This window comes from Mirounga leonina, unplaced genomic scaffold (genome assembly GCF_011800145.1).
Source record: "Mirounga leonina isolate KUSES-001 unplaced genomic scaffold, KU_Mleo_1.0 Mir_154, whole genome shotgun sequence".
Lineage (NCBI taxonomy): Eukaryota > Metazoa > Chordata > Mammalia > Carnivora > Phocidae > Mirounga > Mirounga leonina.
In genome coordinates this window covers 40412731-40430606 of record NW_023270389.1, presented here as the reverse complement: position 1 = coordinate 40430606, position 17876 = coordinate 40412731, and the positions used below count along the sequence as shown (strand labels likewise).

Genomic DNA, 17876 nt, shown 5'->3' with positions numbered 1-17876 from the left:
ATGAGGTAGGAACCATTATTACTGGGCCCACTTGATCGATAAGCAACCTTAGGCCGACAGAAGTAACCGGCCCGAGAGCACACAGCTAATAAGTGCTTCAGACCCCATTAGGGTCTGGGCTCTTCACCATCCCATGAAACTGCTTCTTCATCACGCTTTCACTGAAAGCGAGGCCACTAACAGGGCCTGGCTTGACCCGGACCAGGAGCAACTCTCTGAAGCCTCTGGGGCCCCGTAGCAGCCACGGAGACTCCTCTAGATTCGGGGTATGAACCTCCAAGCACCCGCTGTGAAAGTGGCAGCAACGAGACAGCCAAGTGCCCGGAGGCGGGATTTGAGGGACGCCTTGGTCAGCCCCCCCTCCCTGCAGAAATGGGACTCTCGCCTTCTGCCACCAGCTGACCGCTCTCCCTACCGCCGGGGGAGAGGCAGAGACAGACCAGGGCGCGGGGAGGGAGGCGGCCCCCGGGGTTCAGACTTACTTGAAGAAGTCTTCCTTGCAGTAGACGCTCCCGGCCCTGGAGAAGCACCTGTCGGCTAGCTGCATCTGGCAGTCTGCACACTTGAGGCAAGAGCTGTGCCAGTGTCTGTCCAGGACCTTCAGGATGAACTTGTCCAGGATGTGCTGGTTGCAGCCGGCGCACTGAGGGATCTCTGTGGGGAGCAGAGAGAAAGGCAGGGTGAGCCTTCCACGCAGCACCGCTCACCGGGCTGGACCCTGTGTGGACGCCTTCCCATTCTTCATGACTCCTTCCCCCCGGGAGGAAAAGGACATCACCCAAACCCTTCGGCTGCCACATAGAATGGTGTGGGCTATACACCGCACAGAGGTCGCCGGTCCAGGCGGCCGGTGGGAACCGAAATCCAATCCACCCTGTTTCTCATTAGGAGGCGGGATTCTCAAGGGGCAGGAACGGTGTTCCTTTCACAGCTTTGGATCCTGACTGCCTGGCACTGCGCCTGGCACACTCGAGTAGCTCCGCCGATGTTTCCCACTGAACAAATACTTGATCACATCTTCTCTAAGAAGTTCCACTTTGAAACAGTTCACCAGTTTCTCCGGTGCACTCCAAAATACCAACACAAGTAGGAAAACCAAATCTCTCAGGAATCATCCGTGTTTCTTGGTTCATATCATATGTGTTGGTGTGATACCATTCAAAAGTGTTAACATAAGGGAATTAGCCTCAAAGCACTTGGCGGGGGGTGGTGTGAACACATCTAAATCGATGTAGAAAGAAAGCTCCAGTACTAAGTCATTCGTATCTCAGACCTGTAGTTAGGCTACTGCGACCCTCACTAGGTGACATCACTAGTGACATATGGACACGTGTCAGTGTTGGGCCTACTAAACCCCAAACCCAGCCTGTTCCCGTTATGGCCTCGGCAGCTACCAACATGTGCCTGAAAGTCAGACCCACTAGATGCCTTGCTCTTTGACCCCATTCTCAGACCAAAATGCCCCATGAAAACTACCAGGAGCCACACTGAGGCAGATCCGCATGGCTCTGGATACCTGCTACCTGTCCTTGTGCATATGGCATTTTCTCCTATCTCAAAGTTCTCCAGGGCGCCTGGGTGGCTCAGTCGGTTGGGCGTCTGCCTTCAGCTCAGGTCATGATCCTGGGGTCCCCGAATAGAGCCCACATCAGGCTCCCCTCTCAGCGGGGAGTCTGCTTCTCCCTCTGCCCCTCCCCCTGCTTGTGCTCTCTCTCTCTCTCACACTCTCTCTCTCAAATAAAATCTTTTTCTTCCTTGACAAAGAAAATGTTCACCCATTTAGTTACCGAGTTACTTACCAAACAGTTCCGATGTGCCCAGCAAAGTACTAAGCACACAACAGCAACAGGATTTCCATCAGATAATGGGGGGTGAGTAAGACACAGGGTAAGACCATGGATTCTAGAGCCAGGCTGCCTGGGTTTGAATGCTGGCTCTGCTTTTTAACTTTCAACAAATTACTTCGCCTCTCTCTGCTCCTGTTAAAACGGGGGGGGGGGGGGGGGGGGGGGGTGATGACAATAGTACCTAGTAGGATTGTTGTGAAGAGTAATTGAATCAATACGGGTAGGAGTGGGCCGGTATGCAGTAGGTGCTCAATAAAGGCTTGCTATTAGTAGGAGATAACTGCAGGAACCAGCCGTTAGATGTGGTGCTGTTGTGGCTGAGGGCAGGGAAAGTTAGGAACACCCCGCCCCCCTTGCACGGACTTGATCTCACTGGGCCCTCAGGTAGAGGCTCAGAGAGCCCCCACACCACCAGGGCAGCTTCGCCAGGGCCAGGGGCATGCCTGTCTGCCTGCGGGTAGTTCTCCCTCAACTACAACTACACCCCTGCCTCTCTCACGGTCCCTCAGGACTGGCACCCCTGCAGTGGCAGGGAAGGGGAGGGGGGCAGGGGGGCCTTAGCCGTGGAGAGATCTGGAGACGCAGAGAGGAGACTCTGAGGAGTGAGGGGTGACTCACCAAGGGCTCCTGCGGTGTGACCAGGCCAGCCCGCGGGGGGAGGGGGGCAGCTCTTGTAAAGGTCATTAAGGGCAAGGCAGGGACGCCTGGGTGGCTCATGGGACGCCCGGGTGGCTCAGTCGGTTAAGCTCTACCTTTGACTCAGGTCATGATCCCAGGGTCCTGAGATCGAGCCCCGCATCGGGCTTCCTGCTCGGCCGGGAAGCCTGCTTCTCCCTCTGCCTCTGCCCGCCGCTACCCCTGCTTGTGCTCTCTCTCTCTCTCTGACAAATAAATAAAACCTTTAAAAAAAATTATAAATAAATAAATAAATCCCACTAGATAGAAATTATTTTTTTAAAGGGGGGCAAGGGGCGCGGGGTTCTCCTGCCCGCATCTGCATTCGGAGCCCCTGCGGCTGCGGAGCCAGGGGCTGGGGGAAGGAGGTGCGGAGTAGGATCGCTCCGGCACGGTTTTCAAGGCAGGGGAGAGGAGACCGAGGCCCCCCGCGCGGGGAAGCGGCTGGCGGACGCACGGGTGCAGAGCGGCGCGCCCGTGCCCACCAGCCGCGGGGGGCGCGTCCCAGGCCGGGGGCCGCCGTCTGTCCGCGCGGGCCACCGGGGACGCGGCGACACGGCCCCGCTAGGGGCGTCTTCGTGCGGGCGGACGGCCGGAGTCCCCGGGCCGGGTACCCGGCCGGCGGACGCTCATTAACCCTTGGAGAACCCGGGCGGAGAGCCGCGGTCCCCGCGCGGGGTGCGCCAGCCCGCTCCCTCCCGCAGCCCGCCCCGCTCCCACCTGCCTGTCGTCTGGCCCTGCCTCCGGGAGCGGTGCGGCTATATTTCTCCTCCCGGCCGCAAATGCAGGGGGATGAGGGCGAGGATGTGTGCTCATAAAATTTATTTCGAGCAAGGTAGCTACCGGGAGCCTTAATATGATGAGTATTCAAGAGAGAATACATTAAGGCTAATGTATGCAGGGGAGAGGAGTTCTAGAGGCTTGGAAACGGAGACAACACGCTTAGGAACAACACTAAAAGCAGACAGACAAGCCATTTCAGCCTCCAGCTTGCAGGGATGCTTCCTGCTGGGTCAGGCTGCGCTGCCCAAACTCGGGGTTCTCTCAGGCCTTGGGACCAAACTGGGGTGCTCAAGTTTGGCAAAAATGTGAGGGACATTCTAAGGGCGCTTTTTTAAGTTAAAAAAAATAAAATCTTTCACACTGTATTCCAATGTAGATTTGGGGGGAGCATTTTTAAAAACAAAGATAACGTAGAAATGATTTGAGAGATCCATAATATATCAATAATGGTAAAATCAGATGTCAAGAGCCTGTTATGAACTCTGCCAGGTCCAGGATGTATATTACCTCAATAATCCATACCACTTGGTAGGAAAGTGTTCTTACCCCATTGTACACATGAGAAAACGGAGCTTGGAGACCCGAAGCAAAGCGCCCAAGGTCCCACAATGGGTGAATTGGGATTTGAACCAAAAGCCTACTCCTAAAGTAGGCTAACCCAGCCTGAGAGCTGGAGGGATCTGGACAGCCTCACCTGGCTGGCTCTACCCCTGTCATTTTATGGAGGGGAGGTGGAGGGAAGAAGTAGCCTCAAATCTGCTCTGCATACAGTGACAGGGAGTAAATAAGCCACGGGTCTCTTGTGCTCCGTAAAACTGGGCAAATGGAAACATTTGAGACATACATTTAGATCCTGTAGACAGAGTATGCATGTGTTGTATGGGACAGATACCTAACGCCCAGAGGAGGGTGGGAAGCAGAAGCCCCTGTCCTGCTGATCCCTCCCCCCAGCTGCAAGATGTCAGCTTGTTGATGGCATCTGTCAAGTTCAGATTCATCCCTGGCTGTGAGGGGGTGGAGACCTGTGAACTCAGATCCCACACTTCAGGTGACAGCACTCCATGTAATTATTTTGATTAGTGTGAAATGTAATCTCTCCAGGAGCAACAACACAAGCTTTTTTTTTTACAATAAATGATTATTATTTTTAAATTCGGAGAGCCCAAACAGGACAGAGGTTATATGGGTCTCCTACTAGAAATAAAGTTGTAACCAAAATTTCCAAGGAGCCAGAAGATCTCCAAGTCCCTAATAAACTCAACTTACTTCATGCAGTATTTAGTATCACAAGATTCCACTTTAAAAACTGGAATTTAAGCCGATCCTGGATGTCACTAAGACAGAATTTAACCTATAAACTCAGTTTCTGATATGAGGAGTCATTTCACTTAAAATGAACATTTTTATCTTATCTGCACGAAAGGGTTCTTTGGTGATGTTATCTGCTGGGGCTGGGCAGAGAGTGAGCTCAGCCATGAAAAGACAGCAAAGCCCACAGACCAGCCAAGGAATCTGGGGAGATGCTGGGTCACACGGTACAATGCCTTCCCCATCGGCAGGGCCCAGAGGCTTCTGTGAGTCCTGCAGAGTGACATGGCTCAAAGCACAGACCTAAGCACAGCGAGAGCAACTACATAGGCAGGGAGGCTCCATTGGACTCATCCCAGGACATCCACACCCACACAAACACATACACAGTCAGACAAACAAACACATTCACACATACTTAGTACACACACAACACAAACACATATACATACTAACATACATAGAGAAACACACACAATCACAAATAAACCAAGATACACCCTGAGACACACACGAAAGCACCCATGCATACTACATTCACACAGACATACACGTTTGCATATACTCAGACATGCACCTGTAATACACACACTGGTAGGTACTCAAGCACACATATACCATGATACTTACACTCACACATACACATAAACATCATGCACACACACATCCTCATACACAGGCTGACGCATCGCCATTCTGGAAAAAAGCCAATTCTTCTGAAGTCCTGCTCCCTCTGGAAAGGAAGCATCTCAGAAGGAGGGAGCTGTCCAACCCTGGAGCCATGGGTGAAAGTGAGCATTGAATGCTATAGAAAGCTAGGGGGAAGTAGAAATATTTTGTTCAAATACTCTTTTAGAAAATTGTTCGGAGAACTGGAAAGCTTTCAGTTCTGCTTAGAGTTTAGATCTTCAAATCTTTAGGTCTGCCAAATTGTTTATAATAAATCCCAGATCAGAATCTGATAGATCTGGGTTCATATCTCAGTCTACCATGTATACGATTTTGGACAAATCGCTTAACGTCTTTGAGCCTCAGTTTTCTGATCTGTAAAACAGAGATGGTAACACCAGTCTCGCAAGGTTGGCTGTGTGATCACATCAGACAATGAGTATAAAACACCTAGCCCCATAATACTGTTGCCTAGCTCACTGATAACTCCCTCTTCCACTCCCCATGGCCAGTCGTCAACAAGATGAATTTATATATTTAAAGTATATTAAAATCATCTCATTTCCTTATTTCCCAATAGAATTTCCCCTCCCTCACTGACCTCCCCCTACACACACAAAACACTCAAAACTCTCCCCCATCCTTTTAGTTCCAAAGCATCTGAAGATGTGCACCCCTTTCTAATCAGCATAATCCCAGAATATGAATAGCAAATAATGCAACATTACATGGTTAAGTCTTTTTGGAATAAAGAAATCTGGCAGATTGTTTCCTCCACAGAATGAGGGCAAATTTGCCAGACCTTGGTCTCCTCCCCCATATGTGAATGGTGAGAATGGGGAGGTGGGTTGGGACCACCAACTGACCTCACTTCACTTCTGCTGTAATGTATTCAGGTAAGAGTGGATTGAGTTCATATTAGCCATTGAGGATTCTAGTATTTTTCTTGGAGATCTCTAAATGCCCAATGGAAACGTGACTATTTCCTATTTGATGACAAATAGCTAAAAACCTTTTCTTTGCCTGTAGCCTTAATCTACCTCTTCATCAAGGAAGCTTATAAAACCCATACCCGGGCGCCTGGGTGGCTCAGATGGTTGAGTGTCTGCCTTCGGCTCAGGTCATGATCTCAGGGTCCTGGGATCGAGTCCCGCATTGGGCTTCCTGCTCCTTGGGAGCCTGCTTCTCCCTCTGCCTCTCTCTCTGTCTCTGTCTCTCATGAATAAATAAAAAAAATAAAATAAAATAAAATAAAACCCATACCCTCCAATCACCTGAAATATTGCTGTGTGGGCAATATTTAGAATGGACTCCATTCTAAATCCCTAATTCCTCCATTAGTGAAGTTTCAGAAAACTGGGAAGTAGAGGGGGTCAAAAGGTCTGATGTGGTCTGTGGTAGACCAAATCACCCCCTCCACACACACCCCTCCCCGTGACATCTAAAAAAGTATTCTGTGTTTTTATTCCCCACTCACAGTTCTTCATTTCCAAGCCACTGCTCTCAAGGAACCAGGGGCCACCATGAAGCATTTCGGAGACGGTTTGCATTCGTTTGATCGATTTTAATTCTTTGGAAAATGGTGTTTTCTATCTCTCTGGTCACGGAAGAACAGCAAGGTGAGGAAAAACATTTTTCCACTAAAGAGACTAAAACTAGAACCAACACACTTGGCAGTAACTTCTAAAATGTAGTGAAGAAAGTGCACCTTTCTGGGAAAATGTACTGGAATTCCCATATTTCTATTGGAATCTTAACGCTAATGAGTATTTTGATATTTCAAAAACTAAGTTATTTCACGTTATTAGGAATAATGTTCACTGAACCATGCCTTGAGATTAGATTAATATTTTGTAAAATTTGGACTTTGATGTGCCACCTCAGAGAACCACGAGACCCTGCTTTTTAACTTTTTAACTGCCTTTTGGGCAGAGCTCCTCTTCTGGTTTCAGAATGTGACTGAACAGCCCATGACAAGGTTTTCCTTGCTTCTTTCAGGATAGGAGCCAGGGTCTATGCTCCAGCGCTCCCAGTGGGGTGGGCAGATCCCACGACACTCCAGGGAGGCTTGGCCCCCTCTTGGGACACCCAGGAGCACTCCAGCCGCTGAGGGCTGCTCCATCTGCAAGATGGGAGCCTTGGTCCTGGTCTTTAAGATTGCCAGCGCTCTGAACTTTGTCGAGGACTTGCAAATCTGCAAGTTCATTTACTCTACTCACTTTCTGTGAAAACTGAACCTCTACATCTAAAAGAGCTTCCCAAAGGGTACACAGTTGGGAGCCAAAGTGGGGCTGGAAGCTTCTTTTTGTCTGGGACATGTTCTGGCTGGGGCTGACTGAAGACCAAGGCTTCCAACAGGGCTCAAGAAAGCCTGTGGCTTTCACTCCAAACCCTTTTGCTAGTGACTTCACTCGAGAACTAAGTAGTTTTAGAGCTCATCTTAAATAACATTTTGGCCAATATATGTTTCCCAACTACACAATTTTAGTTATTTGTTAATTTTCTTTACTGATTACAAACTGAAAGAAGAAGCTAAATGGGGCTTTGAGGAAACACATATACAATTGAAATATTATGCAAAATATTGTTTTTCTTAGAATTCTCCATTCCTTCCCCACATATAAGTGGGAGAAAACAACAGGTTTCCCTGAGTAAGTAAAAAGGAAGCCCATTTCAAAAAGGCAGGCTGGGGAAGGCCCCCTCAGTAGGGGTAGGGGTGGGGGGGGAACTTATTGATTTAGTCTGGGAGTGACTAATTCTAAAGTATATCAACATATGGCCACAGGACATACCAAGCATGGCACCGTGCCTGCCGAAACTCATACCTAGCTTCTGGAATGTCCAAGTCTAAGAATTATAACTGAGCTATAGTAAAATTAAATTAATTAAAAGTTTTATTCCTGGATCTATACTTCACAAATAAAACTTTCCACTTCAAAGTTTCCACCATCACCACTGACAATAAAATCCTGTTTTCTGGTCCCAACTCCCCTTTTCAATCACCTGATCATTGTGGCTGAAGGAACTGGAAACCAAGGACTAATTCGTCTCTGCAGTCCACATACAGGGTGAGCCTGAGACTCAGGATGTGTTTTACATGAAAATCATGACTCTGTGGGTCTGGGTTCCCCCACATACACTCTTTATTTTCCATCTCCTTACTAAGGACAATTCATTTTTATTGAACAATTTATAGCTTCCTTTTTCATATTTTCCGCTGTTCTAAACCCATGTATCTTGAAGAGACCGTAACATAGTTTACCCAAATATTTTATACATTTCTTCATAACTTAGTAAGAATTATCCCATAAGCAACACAACCGAAGCACAAAATCTTCAACACTTGAGCAGAAAAGGTGCATTGAACATTGTGGTATTTTGTGATGGTGATGAAGCATTAAATAGAGCCACACAAATTCTGAGAAAAGCTGAATTTAAAAAAAAAAAACAAAACCTGGCATTGCATTTAAGGTAAATCACATTCTCTATTATAATTATACTTTGCTTACATACTTTAAAATACTTACATACTTTAAAAATACATCAACCTACACATCTCATCTAATTTCCAGTCTTTCCTAGTTTGTGTGTGTGTGTGTGCGTGTGTGTGTGTGTCTTGACAAATGGCTAAAAACTAGAAAAAAAGTCAGAAAAGCCTTCTCATGTCAGAAATGACCGTGCCTAATGTTTTTTCCCTCCACTCGTCCTTCAGAATCCTCCCTCCCCAACAGATCCTATTTGTTTCATTTGGTGGTTCGGGGTCCCTCTGACAATCTCCTTTGTTCTTTTTCTGCTTAGGCAGCTCAAAAAATAGTAACCTTTTCAATATAAAGATCAAATCCTATAGTATCCTGGAGATTAAGGCTGAATTTGGACAACATTTTAATAGGAGTCTTGTAGTAAATAAAATACATTATGTAAATATGTATTTGCAGGTATAGGATTATCTTCTAGATTAGATATTGACACAGAATTAATGTTCTTCAGTAGGATATCGAATATGCTCAGTGATTGCAAATAAAACAGGAAGTCACCTTAAACAAATCCATGATAGTCTACGGAAATGCTGCAGACACATCTCTGTTTCCACTCCATCTTCACATTTAATCATTGCTAAATCGCCACAATGGGTTTTTCTGATGTCTCATTCCGTAGCAATATTCCATATGTTTGGCAACCTCTCCCTCATAACGAGAAACTTTCAATTAATTTGGCTGCAAGTTTTGTCTCTATTAAGCTATTCCCAGGACCCATCCCTTAACCCGCTAACATTATAATTAAAGTAAATTATACTTTAAAGGCATTTGGGGGTGAGATACCGCAGTAAAACATCTGTGGCTAGACCCAGACTGACAGAGGGAAGGGGGCTGAGGAAATCTGAGAAAAGAAATCGAAATCCACCAAAATAACAACAGGACTTAGGACTTGCCTCCCAAGATGATTTTCCAGTCCACCATTAATAAAGTTAACCTGGAGTACATTTTCCAAGAGAGAATCAATTCCAATTTTGCCAATTAAACCCAATCCGTCCACCTACTCACAGCAGTGCCTCAAAATGGTTCATTTGTGCTCCATTTTGATCAGGGCTCCTGTAGAAATTAGGACCTAAAAAAAGGCAAAATCTCACTGCAACATCTCCTTTAGATGACTTTTTTCCTACCACAAACAACAATAGCCCAGCTCCTGGGCAGCCTCTGTCCTGGACCCAGAAACTGCCCTTCCTTCTAAGCCTCAAAAAAAAAAAAAAAAAAAAGGGTGAGGGATCCCATCACCCTGCAGCCTGCCAGTCAACCTCTAAACCCCTGTGCTGTGAATTTGTGCAGGAACCCGTGTGCCCGCCCTGCAAACACCTCACAAAAGAAGGAAGGAAGAAGCAAGGAAGGGAAGAAAGGAAGAAGAGAAAGAACCAGAACAAAGATAGACACATAAGCCACAATGGAATTTTACGAACAGCAGTAGTTTGCTCACATCTGTGTCGTGGGCATTGTTAACACACATTCCAGAAAGAGAGAAAAGGCAGAAAATCATTACAGAAGGAAACCTGCATTCCCCACCCCCACCATCTCCAAACACAGCATCCCGCGCTACCACAGCAAACTCCAACCCTGTTTCCCAAAGTGGGTAGTATTATTCCTTTCGTTGGGTGGACAGCTAAACTGTTTCCAAATCTCTACCATTCCAAAGCTTCTCAGCTCTAATCCTGCTCAATTTCCCTAAATGAAAGCAATGATATAAGGTCCATCCATCCAAGGCCACCAACACTTCCCATCCCACAACTCTTCAATTTGGAGGAGACTAGTCTCCCAGCCAGAGAAATCCACCAAATATCCACCACTGCTGACCAAAACAAGAGGCTCAAAGCTGTCTTCTTAACAACGTGATAGGTTAGTCCCTGTTAACTAATTTTCCATCCGCGGAGGACTGCAGGTGCAACCCTCCCGCCCCTTCCTCCAGGCCTGCCTCCTCATCACGGGTGTCCCTCTGGGTTCTGCCTGCTAATGCGGTGCTAAGTACTCACTAATTGACTGTAGCACACAGTGAAAGGGCACTAAATCCAAGGCAAATGGGAAGTTAGGACAATGGGAATATTTAGGACTTGAGGCTGTCTACACCTGGTCAGCCGGGGTCATCAGGTCACTGTTCAAAACCCAAGACGCCCCTGTGGGCCGTGTTTTGTCTACTCACTGGAAAGAAATTGCTTTGCCGGTTTCCTGCCTCCATCGACCCCCACCTCACCTCTAGGAGGACGCAATTTTTAAAAAACTCGACCCTGGTATTTATTTGCAGTGATGTAGGCGGTCTCCAAGACGTCTTGAGGACTCGCGTTGCTCTAATCCCCTGAGCATTCAGCCAACATTCTTGCCTTAACCCCGCTTCGTTTTTGGCGTGTCAAGAGCGAGGTACACCTAGCATTTGGTCTTCCTTCAACTTCCTGCCGCTCCCGGTTTTATCCTGCCCCGGCCTGGCTAATAATTCCTCTCCTTCCTGATCAGTTTCACCCTTCAGATCCCTTTAAAGGACATTCACTCTGCCGTCGAAAAAAAAAGTTCCATCCAGGACGAAGCCATCCCCTGAGCGCCCCAGACCGAAGCCTGCGCTCGGTCCCCGACCGGCCGTGGCTTCCTCTATAAGGCAGGTGCAACCTGCGGCCGGCGCCGTTGCGCCTCTCCCCGCACACAGTGGCACGGTCGAATTTAATTTAGAGACCTCATCTCTGGTGAGCCCGCCGCATTTCGCGCTCTCGTCGAGGTCCGCTCAGCGCTGGGAGCAGGGCCGGGAGCCGAGGCTCGAACCCGGGCAGGGCGCGCGGGGTGCGCGGACCTCGCAGACCCGCTGGCTGCCTCCAAGATCCGTGCACGAGGAGCCGCTGCCCAAATGGGAGGAATGCTTTCCGAGGGTTAAAGTCCCGGAAAGCCTTGGGCCGCTGGCGTTGGAGTTTAGTTTTGTTTTCCCAAATGCTTGGCGAGAAGTGGGTATGGGGAGAAAGAGAGGTGTCGGCCCGGCCTCCCTGGGCTGGGCACGCTGTCGGCGCTCCAGCTTACCGCGCCTTTCCCCGAGGGTCAAGTCTCTGCGGCCGCTCCAAAGGGGCAGGAATCGCGCCCCAGGTTTGGCCAGTCCCCGCTCGCTGGGGCCGCTCGGGAGAGAAAGCCGAGAAATGGCACGGGCAAGGTGGATGGAGGGAAAGGGCCGAAGCGCAGGAATGCCGAATGTGGCGCGCACGGTGGACACGGAGGTCGCCCGTGCCTTGCCCCCTTCGCAGGCACGACCTCTCCCTCGGGCTGCGGGACGCGGGGTGCGCAAAGCCGGCTCTCCCAGACGGGCCGTCCTGTCCGCACTTGCTCCCACTGGCAGGCCCCCAACACCCAGGGCACGCGTCGAGCCTGCGCACAGCACCCGCGGGTGCGCTGCAAAACCCTGTTGAACGAATTCATCGCCAGCTCGCTGGGCCACACAGGCCAGCGCCTACCCGCGGGGCGGAGGAGCTCTGCCCCGGGCGCGCGGGGGTCACGCAGAGCGCGCTCCCGGACCCAAGGCCGCCGCTCCCGCCCAGCCCCGCCTGGCCCTGGTTTTCCACGAGCCCGCACGGCGGCCAAGCGAAGAAACAACTCGACTGGGGTCCTGCTTCCTCTTCTCAGTCCCGACTTTCCATCTTTCCCGGACACTGGGGACCGCTCAGGGCAGACCTTCGCCCCTCACCCTCCCCGCCTGTCCGCTCCCCGTCCAGGTTAAACCGTTAATTCCGCTCCCTGAGCGCACTGGGGCCGCGCCCGGCCAAGGAGGGCTCCCCTCCACCCTCGCCGCCCTCTTTGATCCAGACAGTGGAACCGGGGAGGTCGGAGCCCGCTCGCTCCTCGGGCGCCCTCGGCCACCCGGCTCCGCAACGAGGCGCTTTCGTGATCACCCGGTTTTCTCCAAATTCCCCTCCGGGTGGGGCGAAGCTCTGGCCCGAGGCTGGGGTGGGATCCTCCAGGTTAGGGAATCGGAATCCCCAATCCGCGAGGCCTGAATCTGCCGGCGGGGACAGCCACCAGTCTGACCTTTAAAAGTTGGCTCGCGCCTGACAATATTTTTCTGACGCGGGGAAGGAGATTTGTGGTGCCCGGGGCTGCTGTCTGAATTTCTGTATCGGAATCTGAATCAATCAATATCTCTCTGCCTCTCCGTATATATAATATATGGAGGTATATATCATATAATAAATTTTTTTCCTTGTTTTTCTTTCCGGCACCATCAGAAAAGGCACGAATGGAAAGAAGCTTGAATCGCTGCTCCAGAGTTTGAGAGAACTCCTGGCCCTGGAAATGAGTCCCTTCCACCCCTTAAGAAATAGTCTGCAAAAAGGATGATAACGTCGGGAATGAGGACTCTGATGCAATCCGTGCTGGAGGATTTACCCCACGCACCCGCAGGCACCCCAGAAGAGAAGAAAAGGTAGTGGGGCATCCTAGAGAAGTTATTCACCCAGATCCTACCACATACACAATCAAATACCCTTTACTCACAACTTTGGGGTTTGCAAGAGCTGCAAGAAGTAGATATTTTAAGAGATAAGGGTGGGATGGGAGATGCCCTGGACATGTTCCCCATTTATCACTCCCTGCCTGGACCCAGCGGGTCGCTCCTTTCTCCCACCAGGGTTGGCCAGCTCTCCAGCCAGCAATCCCAGGGGCCGTTGGGGGCTATTGTCCTTCCCTCGGTGCCCAGGGAAACTACGTGGGAGATAGGCCAAAACCGAGGGCAGGGGGCAATAAAACGTCCACCTCCCTGTATGTCCCTCACTGTTCCGAGTCGTCTTGGCATGCAAGAGGGGCCAGCAGGGCCGAGATGCATGGGGAAACTGATGAGTTCAGGGAGGAGACAGGTTCGGAGGAGGATCAGGAGGCGATTGCCGAATCCAACACTGCCCGCCCCCCACCCCCCACCCCCCGGGTCAGAACTGTGAGAATTCGGACCTGACATTTCTACAGGCCAGAGGGAGGCAGCGGGAAGATCTGAGCACAAGCAGGCTGTGCCCATAATGAGAGAGAGAACTGCAATCCTAACTGTGGGCCAAGTAGCTGGGACCCGCCAGCTTAGGACAAGGTCCCTTTCTGAACCTATCCACCTAGCCAGAAAAAAAAAAAAAAAAACAAAAAAACCACCCAAGGCCCTGGGTCCATGCTGGACAGGACCTCCACTCATGCTGGACGTGAACCTCATGGGTGATGCCTCACCCAAACAGTGCTCCTGTCACCCAGAGCAAGGAGCCGGGGGTTTTGAGTTCCTTAGAACACACTGACCAGAGACAGGAACCAGGCTGCCCGGAAACCCGTCAGAGATTTAAAAGGGGGTGGGGCTCTACCTCCCTACTCCAGGGTGTTCTCGGGGATCCTCCCAGACTCCTCCCGCCGATTCTTCCCAAGCTTCTTGCCCCAGGCTGATGCCCCTCAAACAGATGAAGATCCTCAAGCTTGTCTAGAGAAGTCTGAGCCAAGCGTGGGCCCCATCAGGCCGCCCCAGAGCTGTCGAAGCCGCCAGGCTCTCATCGGCCCTGCAATGCCTGCGCGGCGAAGCAGGAGGAGGGTGACCATGCTGACAGGAGCGAGCAGTGGTGGGAGGTGGGGGGGGGGGTGCAGAGAGCAAGGAATAAGCCCACCAAGAGAGAAATTATTACACTACTTGGTTAACGTTTTCCTTAAGGGAATGCACCTCACCCACCCTCAAAAGAATATTCTGCCTCCCAGACAAACTGGATTCAAACTCCTAAAATGCCCCTATGACTCCAGGGCACCAGAGGCACCCAGGTTGGGGGATCCTTACATCCGTGCCCTGAAGTGCTCCGTCTGTGGTGGCTCAAGGTGAAGAAACCAAATATGCCTGTGTGTGTGCCCCGGGGGGGGGGGGGGGCAACCCAGACCTTCCAGTTGTAGGGTTGGAAGAACTGTTGCCCGAGAACCTTTCTGTTGTCTCCACTCTCCCAAGGTGTAAACACCCACAGGCCTGGGATGACCCTTCTTCTTTCCTGAGGTCTAAGGGCATGTCCCCCACCCCCACCCCAGTGGGCCACTTGTTCCAGAAAAGAGAATGGTGGTGTTTATGTGTGTGAGGGGACCACACCCCACCTATGCCCAGTTCTCTGCACCAACAATCACATCTGCTGGAAGGGGATGAGTATGTTCCATGCATGCCCCCCACCAAAAAAAAAGCTGGACTGCAAGTCTTCAGGGATTGGGCCCCTCAGTTTTGGCCACTGCTTCCTTCAACAGGCCCCAGAACCAGGGCAAGACAAAAGGAAAAGCAGACCAGCCCCTCCTGGTTCAGCATTGCCTCTGCTGGGCAGCCCTGGGATGAGAGTCCCACTCTCTGCTTCACTGAGTTCTCCCCAGTTGGAACCCAGACTGGAGCCCTGGTGAACTGTAGCTCTGGAGGCAAGTTCTAGGCATTTTAGGAAATCGAGTTCCTGACGTCGAAATCAAAGTTGTCTCTGAGTAAGAGAAACAAAAAGTGAGACATCTAAGAGTATGCTGAGCGCCCCAGGAAAGGATGTCAGAGCAGAGCACTCGGCCCTTCTTTGCGTCCTGACAGGCCACCTACGGACCACAACTATTAAAGCACAGACGTACTGGGCAACAAGGACACGAGCCACACACACGCCTTCAGCCCACTCACACGCTCCCCTCACTCACGCAGAGCTACAGTCCGTCTAAGGACTTGGAGCTCCTTTCCAGGGTCTGTGTTTCTGTTTCTGCAGGGGCTGAGAACCCACTCCCTCCTTGCCCACAGTGGGGTGGGGGCAGTGAGGGCAGCAGGGGACCCCGAAAGCCTTCTACAGACACATCTAGGTCAGCAGGAAACTTCCCAACGCTAGGTGCAGACGTGGAACCGTTTGCCAACAGTTGACAGGAAAAGACACAAAGGATAACTGCAGGATACAGTCAGAGAACAACCTACATAGGTTTGGGGGACGCTATCCTCTTCCAGTTCCTTCTCAAAAACTTCCCAGGGAAGCCCAGGACACACACGATCGCCAGCCTGCCCTTTGAGGTATGGCCCAGGCAAAATCCCTGCGGCGGAGAGCCGGGGCGCAGGAGGGCGCAGGAGGGCGCAGCCGCGCGCCCTCCGAGTTCGTAAGTAGACACCATTATTTTATTTACTTAAAATAAACCTCGAGGACGTAGCTACCGCTCCACTAAAGAAATCGCGGGCGGAAGCACAGTCCTTTGGCAAGCGGAGTGAGGGAACCTTTCCCTCTCCACGGTGCGCGGTGGTGTTGCGCAGAGTCCGCGAGCCTGTAGGGCCGGACTCACTAGGCGCCCGCCGGGCGCGCGCGATGCCTCGGGACCTGCTCCGGCCTCCGCACAGATTCTCCATCGAGGACTCCGTTGGGGAGTGCGGGACAGAGAGAGGCTCCCTCCGGGAAAATGCCTGAGCGCGCACACCCAAACACACACAGAGACCTGGGGATAAACACGCCTCGAGCTCCCGCAGTCTTGCTAATATCGGGCGCGGGAAATGAAAGTGGGTGGGCGAGCAAAGCGCCCAAATACCCTAGGGGCACCCTATGTGTCTCCCCTGCCGAGTCCAAGCCGTCCGGAAAGTATGTCCTCGCGTGCGCAAAGGCTGTACCCCGAGTTCACAACTTCGTCCCGGCGCTTCCCCCTCCCCTGCATTCCTCGGCTAGCTGGAACATGGCGAGTTGACTTCCTCACTAGAAGCAGGCAGTCCCCGGCGGCGCAGCCTGCGGGCGCCGCGGGCAGCAGCGGCTGAGGACGCACCGGGCGCGCACACCCTGCGCGCGGGGACAGAGCGTGTGGCCTGGGCTTCCGCGCCGCCAGCCCCGGGGGCGGGGGACGCGCTCTCCAACTTCCCGCCAGCTGGGGTGAAGTTGCACTAGCGGTACTTCGAGCTTTGACCGGAACCCCAGGAGGGAGGGTGCTTTATAGGGACCACCCCAGCCCTCAGGCCTGGCCTGCAGTTCGTTCCCCTGGTGTCCCCAAACAGCACTCTCCCAACGCTCCTAGAAAAGCCATGGGCTGGAGATGCGGGGTTCGGTACCCTCGGCTGGCCCCGAGCACACTCGGGAGGCTTTCACTTTCGGCCCCCAAAGCCAAGAGCCAGGCCCTTTAAACGCACTCTGGCCGGTGCCCCTGCCCTGTGACCGCCTCTGCGCCGGGGCCGGCGGCCCCTCGCCCCGCCCGGCCCCTCCGGTCCAGGCTACACGCAGCGTCCGACCCGCCCCGTACCGGCCAAGGCTGCTGGCTGTCTTGTTATCAAATTAAATCAGCGAGAAAGGGGGGTGTCTTACGTTGCATCGGCACACCAAGCATCTCCGGGAGCCCCTTGACAGCCCCCTCCGCGGGGACAGCTGCGCTCTGCATCATCTTGGAGCGAGAGCCAGGGAGTCGCAGTCTATGGAGATCTCTTGCTCTCTCGCTTAAGCTGGATTCAGAAATTTGAAAATAATAATAAAAACCCCAACCAGGCCGCCGAAGTCACGGTGGAAGCCGGACCCTCCGCCTCTCCGGGAGGATTCCACAGGCTGGCTGGCCCCCTCCCCCCGCCAGCCCTCAGTCTGTTTCAAATCCCTTTGATCTCGCTCTCCCGGGTAGGTGCACATCCCGGGTTGAGGAGACGCTGTTGCTGCAGCTCTGGCTTTTTTCCCCTCCTCCTTCCCCCGCCCGCTTCTCTCCCCCTCCCCCTCCACCCTTCGCGTGCCGGCCGCCGGGGAGGCCGCGGTCACCCAGGCATTTTGATTCATTCACACTGCAGGAACGGCCGTGACGTCGCTTTCCGCAGGGAGGCCCGCCCTTCAGCCAATCCCCACACCCGGCAGCGGGCCGTGGACCCCGGCCGGAGCGGTGGGTCCCGGCGCCCCGAGTGTGGAGGGCCGCGCAGGGGGGCGGGGCCGCACCCAACGGGGCGGGGCCTCGCGGGACGTCTCCCCCCCCCCCCCCCCCCGCGCAGCCGCCCCCCTGTCCCTGCGCCCAGCGGTGCGGGCTCGCGCCCCGGGTATAAATACTGCGGCGGGCTCGGCCGTGGCAGCAGGTGCTCCTGGACGGCGGAGCCTCGGGCTTGCGGGTTTCCGAGGGGCCTGCGGGGGTTTTGGAGCCGGCT

At 52.4% G+C, this 17876-nt stretch overlaps 1 protein-coding gene across 1 annotated transcript in view; it reads right to left on the bottom strand.

Annotated features, from left to right (window-relative positions):
• LHX4 (LIM homeobox 4) overlaps positions 1 to 17143 on the bottom strand; it is a 39901-nt gene extending 22758 nt beyond the window's left edge. Inside the window, exons 1-2 of the mRNA XM_035009548.1 lie at positions 17068 to 17143; positions 483 to 654 (exon numbers count right to left, since the gene is read on the bottom strand). Of these exons, the coding sequence (XP_034865439.1) occupies positions 483 to 654; positions 17068 to 17143 (248 nt within the window). The remainder of the gene's footprint in view (positions 1 to 482; positions 655 to 17067) is intronic.
• Between the last annotated feature and the right edge of the window lie 733 nt (positions 17144 to 17876).